The sequence below is a fragment of the Tyto alba genome, unplaced genomic scaffold, assembly GCF_018691265.1.
Source record: "Tyto alba isolate M040663 unplaced genomic scaffold, T.alba_DEE_v4.0 Super-Scaffold_1000006, whole genome shotgun sequence".
In the NCBI taxonomy this organism is placed as follows: Eukaryota; Metazoa; Chordata; class Aves; order Strigiformes; family Tytonidae; genus Tyto; species Tyto alba.
The window spans coordinates 25,002,398-25,020,357 of NW_024881272.1; the positions used below are offsets into that span (position 1 = coordinate 25,002,398).

Genomic DNA, 17,960 nt, shown 5'->3' on the forward strand with positions numbered 1-17,960 from the left:
ATGGGCTATCATCTCACCATTGTTCTCCCTCTCCCTTCTTAAAGGAAGAGTTAGCTCCTGCAGTCTGAGCGCTACAGCAATGTTTGCCAAGTGGAAAAATACAGTGGGAGAAGAAACTATTTATCCCCAGAGCTATTAAACCCCCAAAGTTGCAGGTCCCTTTAGAGGAAAGCTTTTCTTACATAAGAAAGACAATTAGAATTGGCAAACTGATGCAAAATATTTATTCCAAGTTAGTTATTTTTGATGCAGTAGTTTTTCCCCCTCATACAGACTCAATGTGATAGTCACTTTTTTAAATCTGTAAATAATGTTATCAAAATAATCTTAATCTTTGAAATCTCACAAAAAATTTATATTTTACAATCCACCCTGAATATCAAGGCTGCAAGAAGAAGAACACAAACAATTCCTATATCCAAATATTTTACAGCTGTACCCAAAAAAAGAAAACCACAAACGCCTGGTTAAGTGATGAAGCTCCCCGAGCCGCCAAAAAAAAAAATAAAATAAAATAAAAAATTAATGTTATTAGCATTAATTTAACATAATTAGAACTTCAATAGCCATTTTGTCATTGACAATGATTGTTTTAGCACACTGTTACCGCACGACATTATGTAATGCGGGCGGCACTGTTAGAAGCTTGTTGTTGCAAAGATCAGTCAGCCACTTGTGTCCTGCTTACAAGACTGAACTTGTGCACTGCCCCACAAGGGATTTTTGTCAAAATTTGCTAGCTGCACAAACTTCTATTAAGCATTAGGGCAAAACCAAAAGAAAAAGCTAAAGAAGCCAATTTCTCTCTTCTTTGGGATACAATTATTTCCCTTGTGCATGAAGTATCAACAACAAAAGAAAAAAACTGAACAGACTGGAGACAGAATAAACTCTGTTTAGTTTATACAACCCCAAACACATGTTGAACTATGAACTGAGTTTATTGGGTTGGTTTTATTTATTTTAATTTTCTTGTGCCCACTTTCAGGCATCGTCATCTGACGTTTCGCTGCTACTAGTTTCTGTGTCTGAGTCCTCAATCTTTGTCTTAAAAGTGCTTCTCCAGTGGAACAACAGGCTGGAGCCGCGGCCCTGAAGAAATCCGTTCTTCCCAAATCCGTTTCTTCTTCGCTGTAGGAATGAAAGCAAGTTTTAAAACAAGTAAAAGTGCAGAGAGTAACTGTCACCAACCATCTGTGGACACAAATGATGTATTCGAGTGCATACACATGCTCTGCATGGATAATGCAGTCATCAATCACACTACAACCTTACTTCAATTCTTTGTCTTCTCAAACATCCTTAAGAATTACACCACAGAAGACCTGGGCATGAGAAGGGAGAGGGACAAGAGCAGTCATGAGCGTCAAGAGCTGTAAACATACCTGCTCTGATTTAATTTGGAACTCTTTGAGCTCATCCTCCGTGAGGGGAAGGTAGTTCTCATCGTTTTCAGGATATTCCTGCCATCCCATTTCTTTCAATAACCTGATTTGTGGAGAAAATAAAAAGGGCACAGAAATTAAAGCGAGAGAACAATGGCAAAAGTAAGAACATTTTATCCATGAAGCACAAAGTTTTGTATTAAATCACTCCAAATTCACCAGGGAATCTGCTATATTAGAGACACTTCAACAATGCTTTGTGTTTACCCAGCATTTTTCATACTTGGTGTCTTTTACAAATATTTAATTATCAGCAGTCCTCTACAATGGATAGATAACTAGTCTGGCAGAAGGAAAGCAAGGCAGAGATTTGAAATTCCACCCAAGAACACTAAAGGAGGACATGAGGCAATCAAACCAGTGTCACAGCTCAGGATTCTCCTAAAACTTACTACCTGCTTACATCAGATGCTCACACACTGCTTACTCACTGAAGCGAGATACAAGCTGAGATACCAGGTAAATACTTTCTTAACTCTCTCCCACTTTTACAGCATATAAAGCAGCAGCACAGGAGCGTTTTAACTGCAGACAGAAAAATGGTGTGTGTGTGTGAGGGTGTATCTTCAGTCTTCAGACCATGTCACTTACAACACTTGCTAGTAAATAACCAGAATCACACTAGATTCGTGCTCACTCCTGGTGTAGGCAGGTAAATATCTAGGCAGCACCAACACACAGGGATGTGGCACTAGAGAAGCATATGAATTTAATTACAGACCTTGGCAAAGTCTTGGCTCATCTGTCATCAGTGTCTTGGTTTATTTTCAATAAGACTCCACCCAGTCCAGCACTAGTCACAAAGCCCACACACCTCTAGTTCAGTACACACAAAGCTCCTGCTGCTTCCTAGAGAGTTCTTTGAAATAGTTTCCCTTTCCTCACACAGTCCAAGGACTCACCCTCCTTTACTCCAGACACCTTATTTTGCCATTTACTTACCTGTGTTCTGCTTCCAATGAGTGAGAGAGGTTTTCCCCCTCCTCCGGCAAAGGGAGAGAAAGGCCATTCTGATGGCAGTTCTCTTCCCAGTTTTCCTTTGGTTCTGGTGTGCTGTTGCTCTCCATCTAAAGAAAAATAAAAGCATCAAAGTGTGCTTGCACAGGCCATGCCAATAGTATGGTTCTAAGTTCAAGCTTCTGTTTTTGGAAGTAAAGTATCGCCTTTCACCTGGAGTCAGTGGTTTTTGCAGAGTCTGGACTGAGAATTAAGCCACAGACTTCTGCATTGAGAGGTCTGGTCCAAGCCTCTGAGGCTTGAGCCACTATCCTGCACCTTTCACAAACACCGAATTCAACTTTCCTGTGGGTACAGTTCCACAAAGAAGTCTGAAAGCTAGTTAAAATACGGTTTTGGTCTACTCAGAGAATCCTTGCAAAAATGCAGATTACCATCGCCGCCTGTGACCTTCCCTTCTACCTTGTTTATTACTTATCCATCTGCATTTCATCATGTTATAGATCTCCCTTCGTCAGAGTGCTGTGCACTACTTCTGCTGGCATGTGTGCCAGACCAATGGAAGTCATTCCTTCCCTCCTCCAGAGCCTGAATTACATACTCTGCCCTGGTTTATTTTTTCAGTACCCAACTCCTTAAATACATAATGATCATATATACAATAAGGACAGTGATCTTACATCATCCAGCTTGTCACATTCTCTGTTCTCTGTTATCTCCCCATTCCTATCATCTTTCAGTGCTTTCAGGAATTCGCTCTTTTTATCAGTGGTACGGCGCATCAGCTTCGTCAAGCGTGAAGAGCAGATCTCGATGGGAGGGGTGGTGCTGGAAGGACTCTATACAAGGAAGGTAGAATATAGAGACTTTCATACTACATTGCTGCAAAGGTAGGCCCTCTTCAGGGTCTGTGCTTACACCTTTCAAACATCCAGTAGTTCTTTGGCTGGCTCTTAACTCCTCAAAAAAAGAAAAACTAATGTCAAATTCCCATCAAAATACTGACTGCTGCAGCACATTCACCTCTTCCCTTACCAGCACACTGTTCTCCCACCTATCATTATCAACTCTGAATTTTTTTTCTTTCCCTAGAAGTCAATTCACATGGCCACAAATACATTAATTTTCTTCCTTGGCAATGTAACATTCTCAAGCAATGCTGGAGCCTACAACAGAATATTAAAGCAGAGAACTTCATGCAAGACTCTTACCCTACAAAAATTAAAAAATTAAGGAGATTAGGCTCAATTCAAATTTGCGTCTTAAACCATCTTGACAGACTCTACCCTGAAATTAAGGTATGGGGTGGTAATCTCACTTCAGGGAGTGGTCACACCTTTAATTAACCACAACTGGATGTGAAATAAGTAGCCACAGACTCATTATCCTCCCCTGGAGAACAAACTGCTGACTCCTTGCAGTGGACACTCACAGCCCAGATGGGTCAGTGTGGAGCCAGACACAGACAACCCTGGAGCCTGTGGGAAATCTGCTCAGCTCACTTCATGAACCCACCATAATGTCTCCTGTGCTCTTCCTAAGCTTCCTTAATTATCTTGATTCTGCAAACCAGGCATAAGGCACAACAGTTTCAACATTAGCAGCACCCCAGCCATGACACCGCAACAAAAACACTATTAACCAACATGAGCTTTCAATTTAATCTATTCCATCATCTTGACTGGACATGCAAAAAAAAAAAAAAATAAATCTAAGAACACCTTATGTGAAAATTCCTGATATCTTAACCTTCTGCTCACATATAGAGTTCACACCTGGCTAGTCTAAGACAACGAGGAATTCAGTCATAAGTAGGGATACCTGACACTTGAATCTCGCGTGCAAAACTATTATTTTCCTTCACTTAGTTTGATTTTTTTTCTCAATATTAAAACATGGTAAAACTTCCTAAAGCCTGTAGTGTTTTTCTTCACACACCTCCCCCCCTACACACACTCCCCCTGACTTTTTTTTAAACTAGGGTGGGAAGGTTGCAAATTCAGGCTCTTCAAAATGAATATCCTTTGCAAAGTATTTTTATCATACATACAGTGCTCTGAGCAAGGAGCTAGGAAACTAAAATATTTAGCAAAACAAAAACAAGGCAGCAACTGCTGCCTGTATTTCTAATGCCTCTTGCACATGAAACACTGGTGTGCAATAATGCCTTTGAGGTAAGTGCACACTGAAGGTAATGTCTTACAGTAAATGTTTCTCAAGTGGCCTTCGCAGATCTTGCCTAACTCAACACAGTAAGGAACAGATCAGCAATTGTAACAGACATAACAAGTGACGGTGAACATTAGGATAAAAAGCAAGCATAGTACTGAAATTAAGCTCTGAACACGGTAACTAGTTTGACTGCAGTGACAGAAGGTAACAATGAAAAAAGGAGACTAAAAATTAGATGTCTTCTGCTGCGGGAATATAATGGGAGATTGGCAAGGAGGACTGTAAACACGCTCAAGTGACTTGCAGCTGGGGTGTCAAAAAACACATATATCATACTAATTGTTGTTTAGTTTTGTGTGTTTGACACGTATAACATCCATGTTTAGATAACATAGGCCTGTGACAGACTCAGAGGCACCTTATCAAATATGCCTGAGATTCCTGTCCTGCTGTGGGAAAGATCAAAGCACAGTGGAAAACTACACCTGCGAAAACCCCCGATACACAAGCAAAAGCAGCAGGTTTGAGATCTTTTTCTTCTCTTTCTGGCTAATAAGGACCGAGCTCCGTGGTTCCTGTGTCCCCGCTTCTGAGCCTCTGCCCAGGTGCTGCTGCAGAGATCCCCTGGGGCGTGAAGCAGCAAGAATAAATTTACTCTTTGCATTTTGTCCCTGGTTTTGAGGATGTTCCTGCATCCTGCCTGTGCTGGCTCACACATCTGGTAATTTGAAACAGTTTGCTAGTGGCTGCTTTAATGTTTAATGGAACTGCTCAGGTACTAAAACTTAACTTCTACACATTAGGGGAAGACAGTTATAGCAAAAGTTTAGAAACAACAGATTCCTGAAAGGGAATTTAATTTCACCTCAGTTCTGGTTTTATGCATAACTTCCTGTAGAAGGGTTTTTACATAACATTCTCTTCTAGTATTCAAAGGGTACAAGTAGTAATTTTTGGCATCTTTCCTAAAGGTAAGCCTAGCCCTTTGACTGAAACATCAAGGCATCTCTCAGTTTGCTGCTTTTGTTTTCTGTTTATTTATTTTTTTAAATATGAGAGCACTATGCATCATCTCAGATTTGTTCAGATGTCAGTCTATGTAATAAGGGTGGCTACTCTTACAGAAAAGTCATCCTGAACTGTTTTTAGAATTCAGTCTGTATCTTAACTTGATTATCTTAGACTTGCTTGTGGGGACACAGTGCCAGTTGGCACCCTTTTAGTTTTTAACATGCCATGGTCTCTTATGAATAAAGGTGCTATTTTCAACACTTCTGCAGAAGGGGCATTATCCCCCTTTCAGAAATAAAAAGGCAGAGATTATCTGTAGTAGGCCTGTGGAGCTAGGATTACAGCAGTATTTGATGGCCACGGTCCTGTGTTTTCACACTGCAAGTCTCCAACATGGTTAAAAGAAAAACGTATTACAAGTGTTCAGTTTTAGTTGGGAGGAATTTTTAAGCCCTTTCTGTTTAGCTGATTGACGCTGGTAATACAAGAAGTATTCAAGGAAGTACTGCTTGTTCAGGGGTAAAAACGGCTGCCTACTCCTGCTGTCAGATTAGTACCTGACATCTTTGCTGACTAAAGTTTCATGCAAGACCTTCTTAGGGGGGTAGGGTGGGTGGGTGAAGGAGATGACTTGCATTACTACTGTATGATAGGAAGAGAATGCCCTTCTTAGCATCTACCTGGAGGTGAAAGCCTACTGAAGTTTACATATTTATGCTGCAAAGGGGTCCATACTGTGCGCTGTGCATTACACAAAGGAAGGCTGTCAGTAGCACAAAGGACTGACTCACTCTAGGGACAGAGAAAAGCAAGGTAAAGGAAAGGAATACAGTGCAAGATCTATTTGTTGAAGTGACATGTGCATTCTTGTTAACTATTGCTTTTAATGACTGCTTTACACTCAGCAGTGGCTAAAGCAGAAAAGTACGGGCTGTTGCGAAGTAAAGCCTGCAAAGCAGAGAATCATAAATAAGACAAGGTCTTATTTTAGAAGTAAGATCTGTTAAAGGAACAAGACAAATGCACAGCTAGGAAAAAACCTAACTGTTACACCTGAAATGCAAACACACTCATTTCAAATTTTGTGCATATGTCATTTACTGCAGTCTTTTATTTCTTTTCTTTTCGCATATTATCACAAAACCTGTTGAATTTTGATTCCCAGGAACAGAGGAAAAAAAGTTATTCAGTGTCACTTTTCTATTAAGCTTTGTGGAATTTCAAGGTCCAAACCGTTATTTTGTACACAAGCTATGAAGTGAAGCATAGCAATGCTGGCCAAAACATGTTATGTCACAGTTACCGCTGAAATGTTAACCAAATGTTATTCCAAGGTTCTCTCCTCTCACTTCAGACCAAAACCAGAGGGGAGTCAGTTCCCACCTCTGCAGATTACCTCCTTCCAACACCAACATCGAAAACAGACACTGTAGCTGAAGACACATGTACACTTGTCAAACTCCCTCAGCCCCCTCAGAGCTCATTGCTTGTGCTGCTGTTCTTCTAGACAAAGGAAATGAGGCAGATCACCCTCCTTCCTCTTCTTTTCCCATACTATGGAACAGCATATCAGTTTACCTATCTATTCACATCAGTTCTTGATATCTGCACTCTGATAACACAAAGTCTATGCGTGTCTAGTTATGCAACACTATTTAAAGCCTTGGTATTTTTTTTTTTATATTGGAGGGAAATTCTAATACATTTGGACAAACACCAATGGCTTGACATCCAGGTAAATGACATTTTATTTCTTTTAGTGTATCAGAGATGTGGCAGAACGTGCTACGAATGTACAAGTGAGTCATTTTCAAAGGGTGAAAAGGTAGGTACCATGTACAGAGAGGACTTTTATCATGATTAAGCTATAGCAGGTGATGGTGTTAAAAGTTCCCACCCTATTCCCAAACCCAATCCCTTACCTCTTTGGGAGAGGTGAGGACTGAGCCACTCGCCAGTACCGCTGGTTTGGTTACAGACACTGGACTGGTAAAGGCAGAGTCACGGCTGGAGGAAAGCGAGCCTGGTTTATGTTCACTTCTGTTGGCTTTCCATGGACTTGGCTATATTGAAGAGAACACAAAATACTGGACAGTAAATGGTAAGGCACAAGAAGGGGTTGGTTGCAAGTAGTAAAAGAAATAAACAAATATTATGTTGGCTCCTGTACAGATTTTTTTTTTTCCCCTCCCTCTCCAAGAACAGTCTCAACAAGTTTATCTTGACACCCATTACTTTTTTTATCCCTTACCACACACAATTCTGCTTCATGGGCACCACTCTCCAGTAAAACACTGTTAGAACTCAAAGAGAAAATCCAGCATCGCTCTTCATTAACTGGAATCACCACCAAGTAATGCAATGCATACTACCCACAGATGGGAAGTAAAAAAAATCCCAATTAAATTCACATTTCATATGGGAGCGCTGTATGTCACAAAGAAAGGGTTTGAATCACTTGACAGGAGCCTTCCCTGTGTGAGGAAGAAGCACATCAAGGAATATTTCTGTCCAGGCTGAGAAAGCAAATTACTTATTTCCTAGGGCTCTGAAAGCACCCATCATTGCATTGATTTAGCAACAACAACAAACAAAAAAGAAAAAAAGAAGAAAAAGCAGCCAGTTCATTAAAGTGCATGAGCACTTGCTGTTTTGCTCTGGATACTCTCTGCAGTATCCCTTCAAATATACTGGCAATTTGGCTGAAAAGCAAAGACTTCAAGGTAAGTTTTTGTTACTGGGAATGTTATTCTCGAGCCTCTCATCAACCAAGGACAAACACTGTGAAGTGACAATCTTTACAAAAAGGATCATAACAAGAAACTTGTATCAAGTAGCACAAGAAAAACACCTCTCAGAGCATTAAAACATACTGGTTCCTTTGACCCATTAGACTTCTGAAGCCAACTTCCAAGTCATTGGCAAAATAACTCATGCACAAGTGGGATTCAGTTAAATCCAAGATGCAACAGATCTTGCATTCTGCAAGCAATGAGAGCATAAGCCATTATTTCAGTATGTTATCACTCTCCACTGGGTTATTTGATTAATTTTTAAATACATAAGTAATAAATAAGTATGGGAGGCCAGCAGTATTACTCTTCCACTCCAGCTTAAAAACAAAAGCAGGCCACATTATCGAATGAATTATTTGGCATTCACAGCACACGTTCCAAACATTCCCTTCAAACCCAGGAAATATCCCAATCTGCACAATATTGCCTGGTACTAAAATCAGGGTGTAGAATTACTATGACAAAAAGTTTACCTCCGCAGATCCGGTGGTTGCACTGTTTAGATACCCAGCTCTTAGCTGCTGATTGTTGTTCTCCCAGCTTCCACAAAGGGGCAGTTTAGACAAATTCAAGGACAGACCCCTATTGCTTTCTTAGGGAGGCCACTAGATTCAAGCACAACTAGAAACGAGTATCAGAAGGAATTGTTTGCAGATTATGACCTTCATGGATTGCTTGACTGTGAACAATTAGCCATCTCAATTAGCCAAGAAAGAATGCACTTGTTTCACTGCCACCAGTTCTCTTCCTTTCAATACTACTTGGTACAACTTAACAAAAACATTTTTTATTTAGTTTGCCTGTGACAGCATTCTAATACTGCTGACGTTGTCAAAAGGAATGTTTTGACCCCTCTACTACTTTATGCACTGCAATTTCTGTACAATTTACTAGAAGATTTCAGAATAGTGCATCCTACCATAGCTGCTTTATGTCTGTACCTTTAAAAAAGGCATAATGTACACATTTTTTCTGGCTAAGGATATGCTGGATATCCCACCTTTTATCTTTGCTAATGGTCACCATTCACGAACAAAAGTGCTGTTGATGACACCAGCAGACAATTCTTCCTTACTGCAACCCCCACTGCTGAGGAGCGCCATACTCCCCCAATAATCACTGATCCAGGTCAGTGCATACACACTTAAAAATTAATTTCTAAACCACTTAAGTACATACGCGTATCCTGCTAAACATGACTGATGTCTTGGGCTACGTATCAAAAGTCAATACCTTCTCCACTAGCCAAATAGCATTTCATAGGTTATCAATACTGTAATACTTCTGTATGAATCCAGGTGTAATACAGGCCTACCAAGTGGTTCAGTACAGTAAATGCTTCATTAGAAGGAACTTAGGCAGCTACCACTACATATTGTCATAATCTCTGATTTAAATATGGATACACAATCTGGAATGCAAATGAGAGCTATGTAACATGTAAACCAAGCTAATAAAAAAGCCCTACCATTATTTTTTATGTAAGCTGAACTTCCATACCACAGTCACAAGGCTGTCTCAGAAAAAGAGATCGTATTTTTCAAATTATCTATAAAAATTAATGGGTTTATTCCAACTGTGCACACTGATTAGTGTACTTTTTGTTTAATCTGAAGAATCAAAACTTCCAGAGTCTAATTTCAGAACACAATTAGGAAAATCTTCAAGACAGCACTTCTAGATGCAACTAATGAAAAACCTCCGACCATGGGCTTTAGAAGTAGCCAAAACAAATGCAAGGCATAATAGCTAAACAGATTTTTATGTCCAAATTCTACAATTTCAAGCAACAGGTATACCATGACCAGCAGTAACCACATTTACATAGCTTTCAGAAGTGCATTTCAATCTCTCAATCTCTACAGTTGGTACAGCACTAACCTTCAGACCTCACAAGTCATTTTTGCACACAACAGCAGCTACGACAGCAAAGCTGTATGCATTACTGTTCACTAGAATTCTATTTACTTTGAAGCAATCAAAGAGACAATCTACAAGTCTGGAGAGAAACTGTATCTTTGGCTTTTTGTTTCAATGACCACTCAAAAAATTCAGACTAAAACCAGGTAAGACTATAAATACACATATATCAATCAAGCTGTACAAGCAAAAATAATAGGCACAGGAGGCTCCCTATGCATCAGAAGCTGCATCTTGTTTAACTATTCTAAACAAGTCAGTATATGGACTGAAAACTGTTTGTGGAATTAAACACTCTTTTATTAATAACCTTTATAATGGGCCAATTTATCCCATCTCACCAAGAAGGAGATCAGTAGTCAAATTAAGGGCTTATACAAGATTATTTGATAATCATTTTAACCATGAGAATTTTTGCTGTAGCTGGCAGAGTTTAGCCTGAATTAAGAGAAACTTATAAAGGGGAAAAAAGCTCTAAACTTGCTTTCTTACAAAAAAAGTTGTTAATCTTTCCTATTTTGCTTTTCTCTTTGAAGTGCGTAAGACTAATCTACTCTAATCATAGGATTTTGCTGAAATGTCGCAGACAGCATTAGTAATTAATAAATTTGAGAACTCAAAATTATTTGGATACCTTTTTAAAGAACAACCTAGCTGATAATTTTCTTTAGTTTCTTAAATATTTTCACTATCAATCCTACAAAGTTTCTAGGACAACAATACATGTAGATTCTCTGGAAAAAATGGGCAAGATAAAGTCTAGAACTAAGTAACAAAAAAAACTACTTGTTTTTTTAACAACACTCTTATATTTCTTTCAGTTAAAGAATTCTAGCACAAAACCCATTACTTTTCCAGGTTGTCTTTAAGGCTCAACTAAATTAGAGCTAAATTACAGGATGCTACAACCTAATCTGATCTTAGCTTCAATTGTGTTTTAAACACATCAAAGTATTGTAACCCAATAAAGATTTTTCAAGGTAGTCACGTGAACAATTCAAGCACATTATAGGACACATTCCACTTCTCTAGAGTTGCTTGTTTTGTCTAATTCAGATAAGGATTTGTCTAATGCATGAGAACACAGCCATTCATACAGACATTAGTATAGTCAGAAGAGAGGTCAGACCTCTGTATGGAAAAGACCAAACGGCTTTTTGACAGGGAACAATTTTAGCAGTAAACAGACCTCTACTCTAAAGGCCACTATCCCAGAAACTATGTGATTCCAACTCCTACTGTTTGCTGGGGGGTTGATTCCCTTGTCAAGGAAGAGACTTCCTTGACCTCCAGTTCACTAACTTTGCTAGAAACCCCTGTACCTTGGAAGGAGGAGCTGCAGGTTTAGGAACCAGATTTTTGTAGACACTTGGGACAATGGTGGTGGCTTTGTTGCCATTTGCCAGGTGAGAAACAGGTGATGTGAATGCAGCTGAGAAGGCGGCGGCAGGATCCTCTTTTGAAACCTTTTTGATGACCAGCATCTTGGTAGGTTGCTTGGCACTAGGGGGGTTTTCTGTAAAAACAAAATGAGAAAGATTCTGAAATACAAATGTTCAGTTTCATAACAGCTTCAGTTTCTCCCCTCTCAACCTCAGATGTTACACATCTGAATCTGAGACTGCTATCAGCTGTTCTTTTGTTTCAGCTTTCAGCAAAAATACAGGATAAGGATGTCAAAGTCCAATCTTTTTTCATTTAATCACAACAGCTCCCTTGCAACTAAGGGGAAAATCTTAGAGTGGCATCAGCTAACAGCCTTCCATTATAGTACAGGAATTGCAAAAGATATTAGCATTTTTCTGAGCAAACATAGATCAGCTTTGTTAATTCACTAACACAGAAAAAACACTTTGCATAACTTATAACTCAAAAGACACAGTGCTTTTACAAACAAGTGCAATTAGTATTTCTTAGCCCAAATCAACACATCTGCAGGGACGGAACAATTTAACAACAGTAATAGTGTAAACAGCTAAAAGACCCATAAATGCTAATTGTCGTTATTTTTTGAGGAGAACAATAGCTACCTGACAAACATGCAAAAAGAATACAATCAGGTACACTATAGCAAGAATTTTTTTTTTTTTGTATTTGTACTATTTACAGTATCTAACCCAACTAATCTACCTACACTTTCAATATCGATTAACAAACCTGTGTTTAGGTGCTAAAATTGGTACTCTGATACACTTTTTTTTTTGTTTTGTTTAAAGGCATAGATTGGGATACCAAATCAGACTCAAAAACAAGCATGCTCCGAGTTTTTACCAAAAAAAAAAAAAAAAAAATCATATAAATCCAAACCACAGAATTGTGAGTTTTGCTGTATTTCTAATGTGAGCGTCACAACTCTGGAACTAATGTCTAGTTCACTCAAATCTGCTCTGTTCTTCAAGTGATGTCTGCATGAAATTGTAACTGCAGTAAGACAGGAAGGAAATGCAGAACAGTGACATTACTGCCACTAGAAGTTTTTTTTTTATGACAAGACAAGCACAGTGTCAAGTAGACAAAAAGACCAGGAGATTAGTAAAGATTGTGGGAGGAAAACAACAAAGGAGTAAAAGCTGCAAACTGTCTGTTTCAGTTAAGCCTTTAAAATCTTTCTGAGTGAAAAAATGAACATTTAAACATCAGTTACAACTTCCTGCTTCAGCATCAGCATTCTGTACAGCAATGTAACTACCTTTACCTACCCCATACTCCAGAAGGTGTCCCTAAAGGTTTGTTCTGGTTGTTGTGTCTTCCAGCTTCTGGATTCAAAGATGGCTGTAAAAAGACAATGCAAATTAGTATATCATTACATCACATGTAACAAAAAATTTTCAGTATTAACATAACAGTATGCTTCTAGGAACTCAGAATACAGGTAGATTTATTGGAACAGCACCTGAATTAGAAGAAAGTGCTTTGTCACAAGGCATCTAAAAATCAAGCCTGTATTCCCCCTGGCTTCTGCTATACTTTCAACAGAACTACCAGAGGATTCAGGATAGGCCCTTTAGTCTTCTACTATGCAATTAAATATATTCCACCAACCAATACACACATAAAAGACTTAGGTATGTAATTATCAGCTCAAAATATAAAACAGAATCCACATCATCAGTACCTGAAGAATCTAGTCTCATTTCCCAAATATTTTTATACAAAATTTGTGCATTAACAAATTAAAAAAACCTCACAAACAAACAAAAGCAATACTAGGCTCCCAATGTAAAGGAATAATTCATATATATACATTTACAAAGAAGTTGCAGGAAAATTAATGTAAAGCTTTAGAGTCCACTTTTCAGGACAATACTGTATGCAGACTTGGTGCTCTCTGTATACTTACCTTTGATTCAGTATCAGAATTCAACTTAGTGGAACAACTAAAGACATATCCAAGCCCAGAGCGGAGTACAGAGAATCTAAGCATTCAATGACAAGTGCTCCTGATTAGCTATTCCTCTTCCCCCGTCACAAATAACTTCAGTTCAAAATAAAGCCATCTTTTTCCTCTTTTTTAATTAATTCTTCATATGTTAGTTACTATGGTGACAGCATAAGTCTCTAATAATGAGTTTCTGAAATAGTAGGCATTCCTGTTCTATAAGAGTTAGGAAAAAATGTCACACCATAGCATAAATTCTTGCCTCAGACCCTAGAAATTCCTCTGTTTCAGTGCTCCATTTTTTACTTACAGGTCAGTTTTTATAGTAGGGGTGCTCACACCACAGGAGAGCTTAGTCTGTTTGGCAGACCTTTCAGGAATCAGTGTTGCCATCATCAGCCACATAAGCTTAACAGCTACATACTTAACCACAGTATACATTAGTTTCACCCCTATGGCAATGACAACACAGGAGTTACTTAGCAAAGCTTGCTACTAGACAGTGTGTGGTATAATCATCTTAAAAAAAAATTGGGGGAAGTAATTACAGAAGAAACAGCCATGTAGCTGGGTAAAGGGCACTGAAGAAGAGAATGAAGAAGTACATGGAAGAAAAATTTAGACCAAGATAGACTACAATAGTTCACAGTCGCAATCGTTACAATAATTTTCTGTTTCAACAGGCTTTTGACAGTCTAAAGAACAAGCTTATAGAAATCCTGAATTACAGTATTTCTGAGAAATCAGATTAACAGGTATCTACACGTAAGCTTTATTACTGCTCTTCAGGTGTTAACCACCATGATGCAGGCTACTACTCCCAGCATAAGCAGCTCAAGAACATGCAATCATTTCCCAGGCACTTCACTGAAAAAAAACCCCAGCATCTTAAATCAAACTGGCTCCTGGGGAAATTTAAGTGTAGACTAGATTTTGGCCTGAAGCAGCTGTAGGCATTCATGTATTTCAATACAACTCCTAACCTCATGAATAAAAGCAGTGCCATCAAACTGCCACAGTAATTTCAGATGTAAACGGCCTTTCAGAGAGAAAAGCTGAATAACAGCAAAAAGCTTGAGATGATACAACCAAGTGTGTACACTATCAGCAGAAACTCTCATTACTGGCGGCAGCAATGGCTTTAGCACTGAAGATGAAGTCAGAGGAAATGCATTAGGTGAAGGGTCTGAGTTACCAAAACCTTACAGATGATAGTGATCTTGTTACACTGCTGAAGAAGAGCCTAGAGGAGCAAGAAACAAGATACAAAAAGCAAAATACATGGTCTGATAACAAAATCCTCATCAGGTGATGGGATAGAAAAAAAATTGAATTGGAAAGAGGAAGCAGAAAAAGTGCACGTATCTCAGAGCATCAGCATTAAGGACTGCGCATGGGAGGGATTAACGCCATAAATCCAAGTACTAACTAGTAAAGTCTGGAAAACTAAAGATATTCCAGTAAAAACAGAACCAGAATGTAAGAGACTATCATACAGATATTAACACTTGAATCAGAATTCATGGTAAGAAGTTGATCTACTGGAGATGCTGATGGAAAAAATAGCTCAAAGAAACCCCAATCCCCAGATTAACGAAGAAATAGGAAAACATATCTGATAACAAAATACTATTCCAGAAGATTCAAGACAGATGGTTGCAAAGGTCTGAGAACATGTCATGAACAGGCTTGAGAAGATTATCACAAACACCAACATGTACCAGAATGCAGGAGACAGGAACAGCAGGCAGACTGAAGATAAGATGAGTACATGTACTTTGGAGAAAAAAACAAACAGGCTTTGTAAGTAAATCCACAAAGTCAATACAACTATTCCTCCTGTAGCTGACCAAAGTGCCACCTTATGGGTTTCACTGTAGATCTGGCTTGTGCGTTACAATGCTGCCTTCAGGTCATAATGACCATTTGGCAAAATACAGTAATGTGCCAAAACCCATAACCCAATGGGTTGTCAAATCCTGAGGACTCTGGGTACCATTTAGCATCCTGTCAGCACTGGAATAATTTTGTTAAATCTGTTGTGATCTCAAACATGGAATGGAATGCAACTCTAGATCCTCGCCACCTATCAATAATAATTAAAATGAGATCTGAAAACCCACTTCTCACAGCCGCCACTTCTAGTGAGAAGCTACACACTTACAAAGTCTTCTTCCTCAAATTGCAACTGTTCTTTATCTTCCTTCTTCTCTTCCCTGGATTCAACAGGCAGCTTTTCTTGAAAGGCGGAACTTTTCCGAGAATGGAAGTTGCCATTCCAGTGGCGATGAACTCCAGTTCCTCCTCCACCGCGCTGGTTCACACCATCATGGCCCCGTGAGGGACCATGCCAGCCAGGCTGACTGCCAGAAAGCCCAACATGAGCTCCTTTAGAAACACCAGAATCTACAGAATCATGGCGGAGAAGGGATGGCTGATGCCAGCAGTCTAAACAAAAGGAGATAAACATGCAAATAAAAAAAGTAAACACAGCATGCAGAATACTGGAAATAACAAGAAAAACAGCCTGATAAGTCAGTGTTCACTAGTAACTACTAGGCCAAACTTATTAAGCTACTGTGTGATTATATCAGAAAACAAACCAAACTACACAATGCACATAGAGCTACCACAGAAACCCCTTAAGGCCTGAGCACATGGCATGGGAGAAGAGAATAGCACAAGTTTCTTACAGGATGTTTTGAAAAGGTAGTTTTGGAAAAATGTTGTTTATATTCTACAGAACATTCCAAAATGTTTGCTCTCAGGCTGCATCCTGATCCTTCCTACTCACCTCCTGCAGTTCGGAGGGGCCCGTTATTGAAAAATCCATCAGAAGAGTTGTGTCTCCTACGGCTCACCCCAAAGCGGCCCTCTCCCCGTGGAAGATGCTCTCCATGTTTCTCAAAGGTGGCTGCAGGGGACTGCAGAAAGTAAAAAGTGATGGTAATGAAGCATTCATTAGGGCACTCCCTAAGCCTGCCAGTTCAACAGTGACATTTTGCTAACAGAAAAAAATCCCCAAACCCCATTCCTGTACTAGTTTTCAATACAGCACCCATATCTGCATTGCTTAGCCAGTGACATCAACAGTCATGTGAACCTGATCAGAATGGCACACAAATCCATGTATCTTACAGAGAATCAGAGAACCTAACACACTAGTATTACCAGAAGTCTTTGCAAACACATACTTACTGCAAAATTCATTTAAGAAATTCTACGATACACAGGTGTTCATTCATTCACTCCCTCTAAAGTCAGAAGAGCAGCCAATAATGGAAAGTCCAATCAGTCTGACTAAAATTCACAGATACTCAAGTAAGTTAAAGCACTTTTGGACTGAAACAACTATGAAGCTGTAGAAAACATTAATGCTTCTAGCATTAAGATTCTAAAGCATCTTTTACTCTTCACTTTCTCTCATTCTTAAAAAAAAAAATCTGAGGTTTGGTTCAAGTGCATCAAATATCCTGAAATTACTTTTGTCTCCTCACATTTAGGCATGGAGGTGAAAGTTGTATTCTTTTTTGTTCATCTGTGTTGTCCATCACGATCTGGTTTGCTACTAAAATGTTTTTCTCCATCACCATGCACAAGTCCTAAAACAGACTTCCTCGGTCAACCTAAGCTGCTTCTGGAACCACCTTTAGAGAAAAGGTGACAGGGAAACTACCCTCACTTTAAGATTGCAAAAAACTAATGAGTGCTTCTGAGTTTAGAGTTAAAGCTCAAGGGTTTATTAACAATCTGCTACTCAGCAAGGGTCAGATTATTTTCTTAAATCAAACCCAAATTATATCATGTATTGTAAAGAAGTGGCAGCTCAGGTCCTGACCACCACAGATTTAGGGACACTTCTTTAATGATTTTCTACTTGGGATCTCACACAAGCCTCAACACAAAGACACTGAACTACTTCCATGTCTGAACGCAAAGACTGTTCTTCCTCTGAAATAAAAACAATACGTTTGTTGAAAAAAAGACAACAAAAATTATTTTCACCTTAGTAAGTTTCCAAAAGCCTTCTTAAAAAACACAGAAGAAATTAAAATTAAACATTTTAAGTTCAACAAAACACTGGGGCAATTTTTTGCTTTTTATTGTCATAGCTGTAACAGGAGGTAGTATCTATTACCATTACCTTGGTTGACTGTGGCGTTGAGAAGTTAAGCCAGGCAGGAACAAAGTCATGCTGCGCCATTTAGGTCCAGTGTCTCCCTTCAATAAAATGAGGCATCAAACCTCATGGCCAGGATCTGTAAATGAAAAGAACATTCC

The 17,960-nt window shown here is 39.0% G+C and overlaps 1 protein-coding gene across 3 annotated transcripts in view; it reads right to left on the reverse strand.

Annotated features, from left to right (window-relative positions):
• Positions 1–201: 201 nt before the first annotated feature.
• Positions 202–17,960, reverse strand: part of GPBP1L1 (GC-rich promoter binding protein 1 like 1) — a 34,624-nt gene continuing 16,865 nt past the window's right edge. For all 3 annotated transcript variants that reach the window (XM_033000438.2, XM_033000440.2, XM_042804096.1), the window contains 10 exons: positions 17,824–17,938; positions 16,474–16,603; positions 15,844–16,127; positions 13,000–13,072; positions 11,623–11,816; positions 7,508–7,648; positions 3,083–3,241; positions 2,388–2,512; positions 1,386–1,488; positions 202–1,131 (listed from right to left, as the gene is read on the reverse strand). In XM_033000438.2, the coding sequence (XP_032856329.1) occupies positions 985–1,131; positions 1,386–1,488; positions 2,388–2,512; positions 3,083–3,241; positions 7,508–7,648; positions 11,623–11,816; positions 13,000–13,072; positions 15,844–16,127; positions 16,474–16,603; positions 17,824–17,883 (1,416 nt within the window). In that variant the 5' untranslated portion in view covers positions 17,884–17,938 and the 3' untranslated portion in view covers positions 202–984. The remainder of the gene's footprint in view (positions 1,132–1,385; positions 1,489–2,387; positions 2,513–3,082; positions 3,242–7,507; positions 7,649–11,622; positions 11,817–12,999; positions 13,073–15,843; positions 16,128–16,473; positions 16,604–17,823; positions 17,939–17,960) is intronic.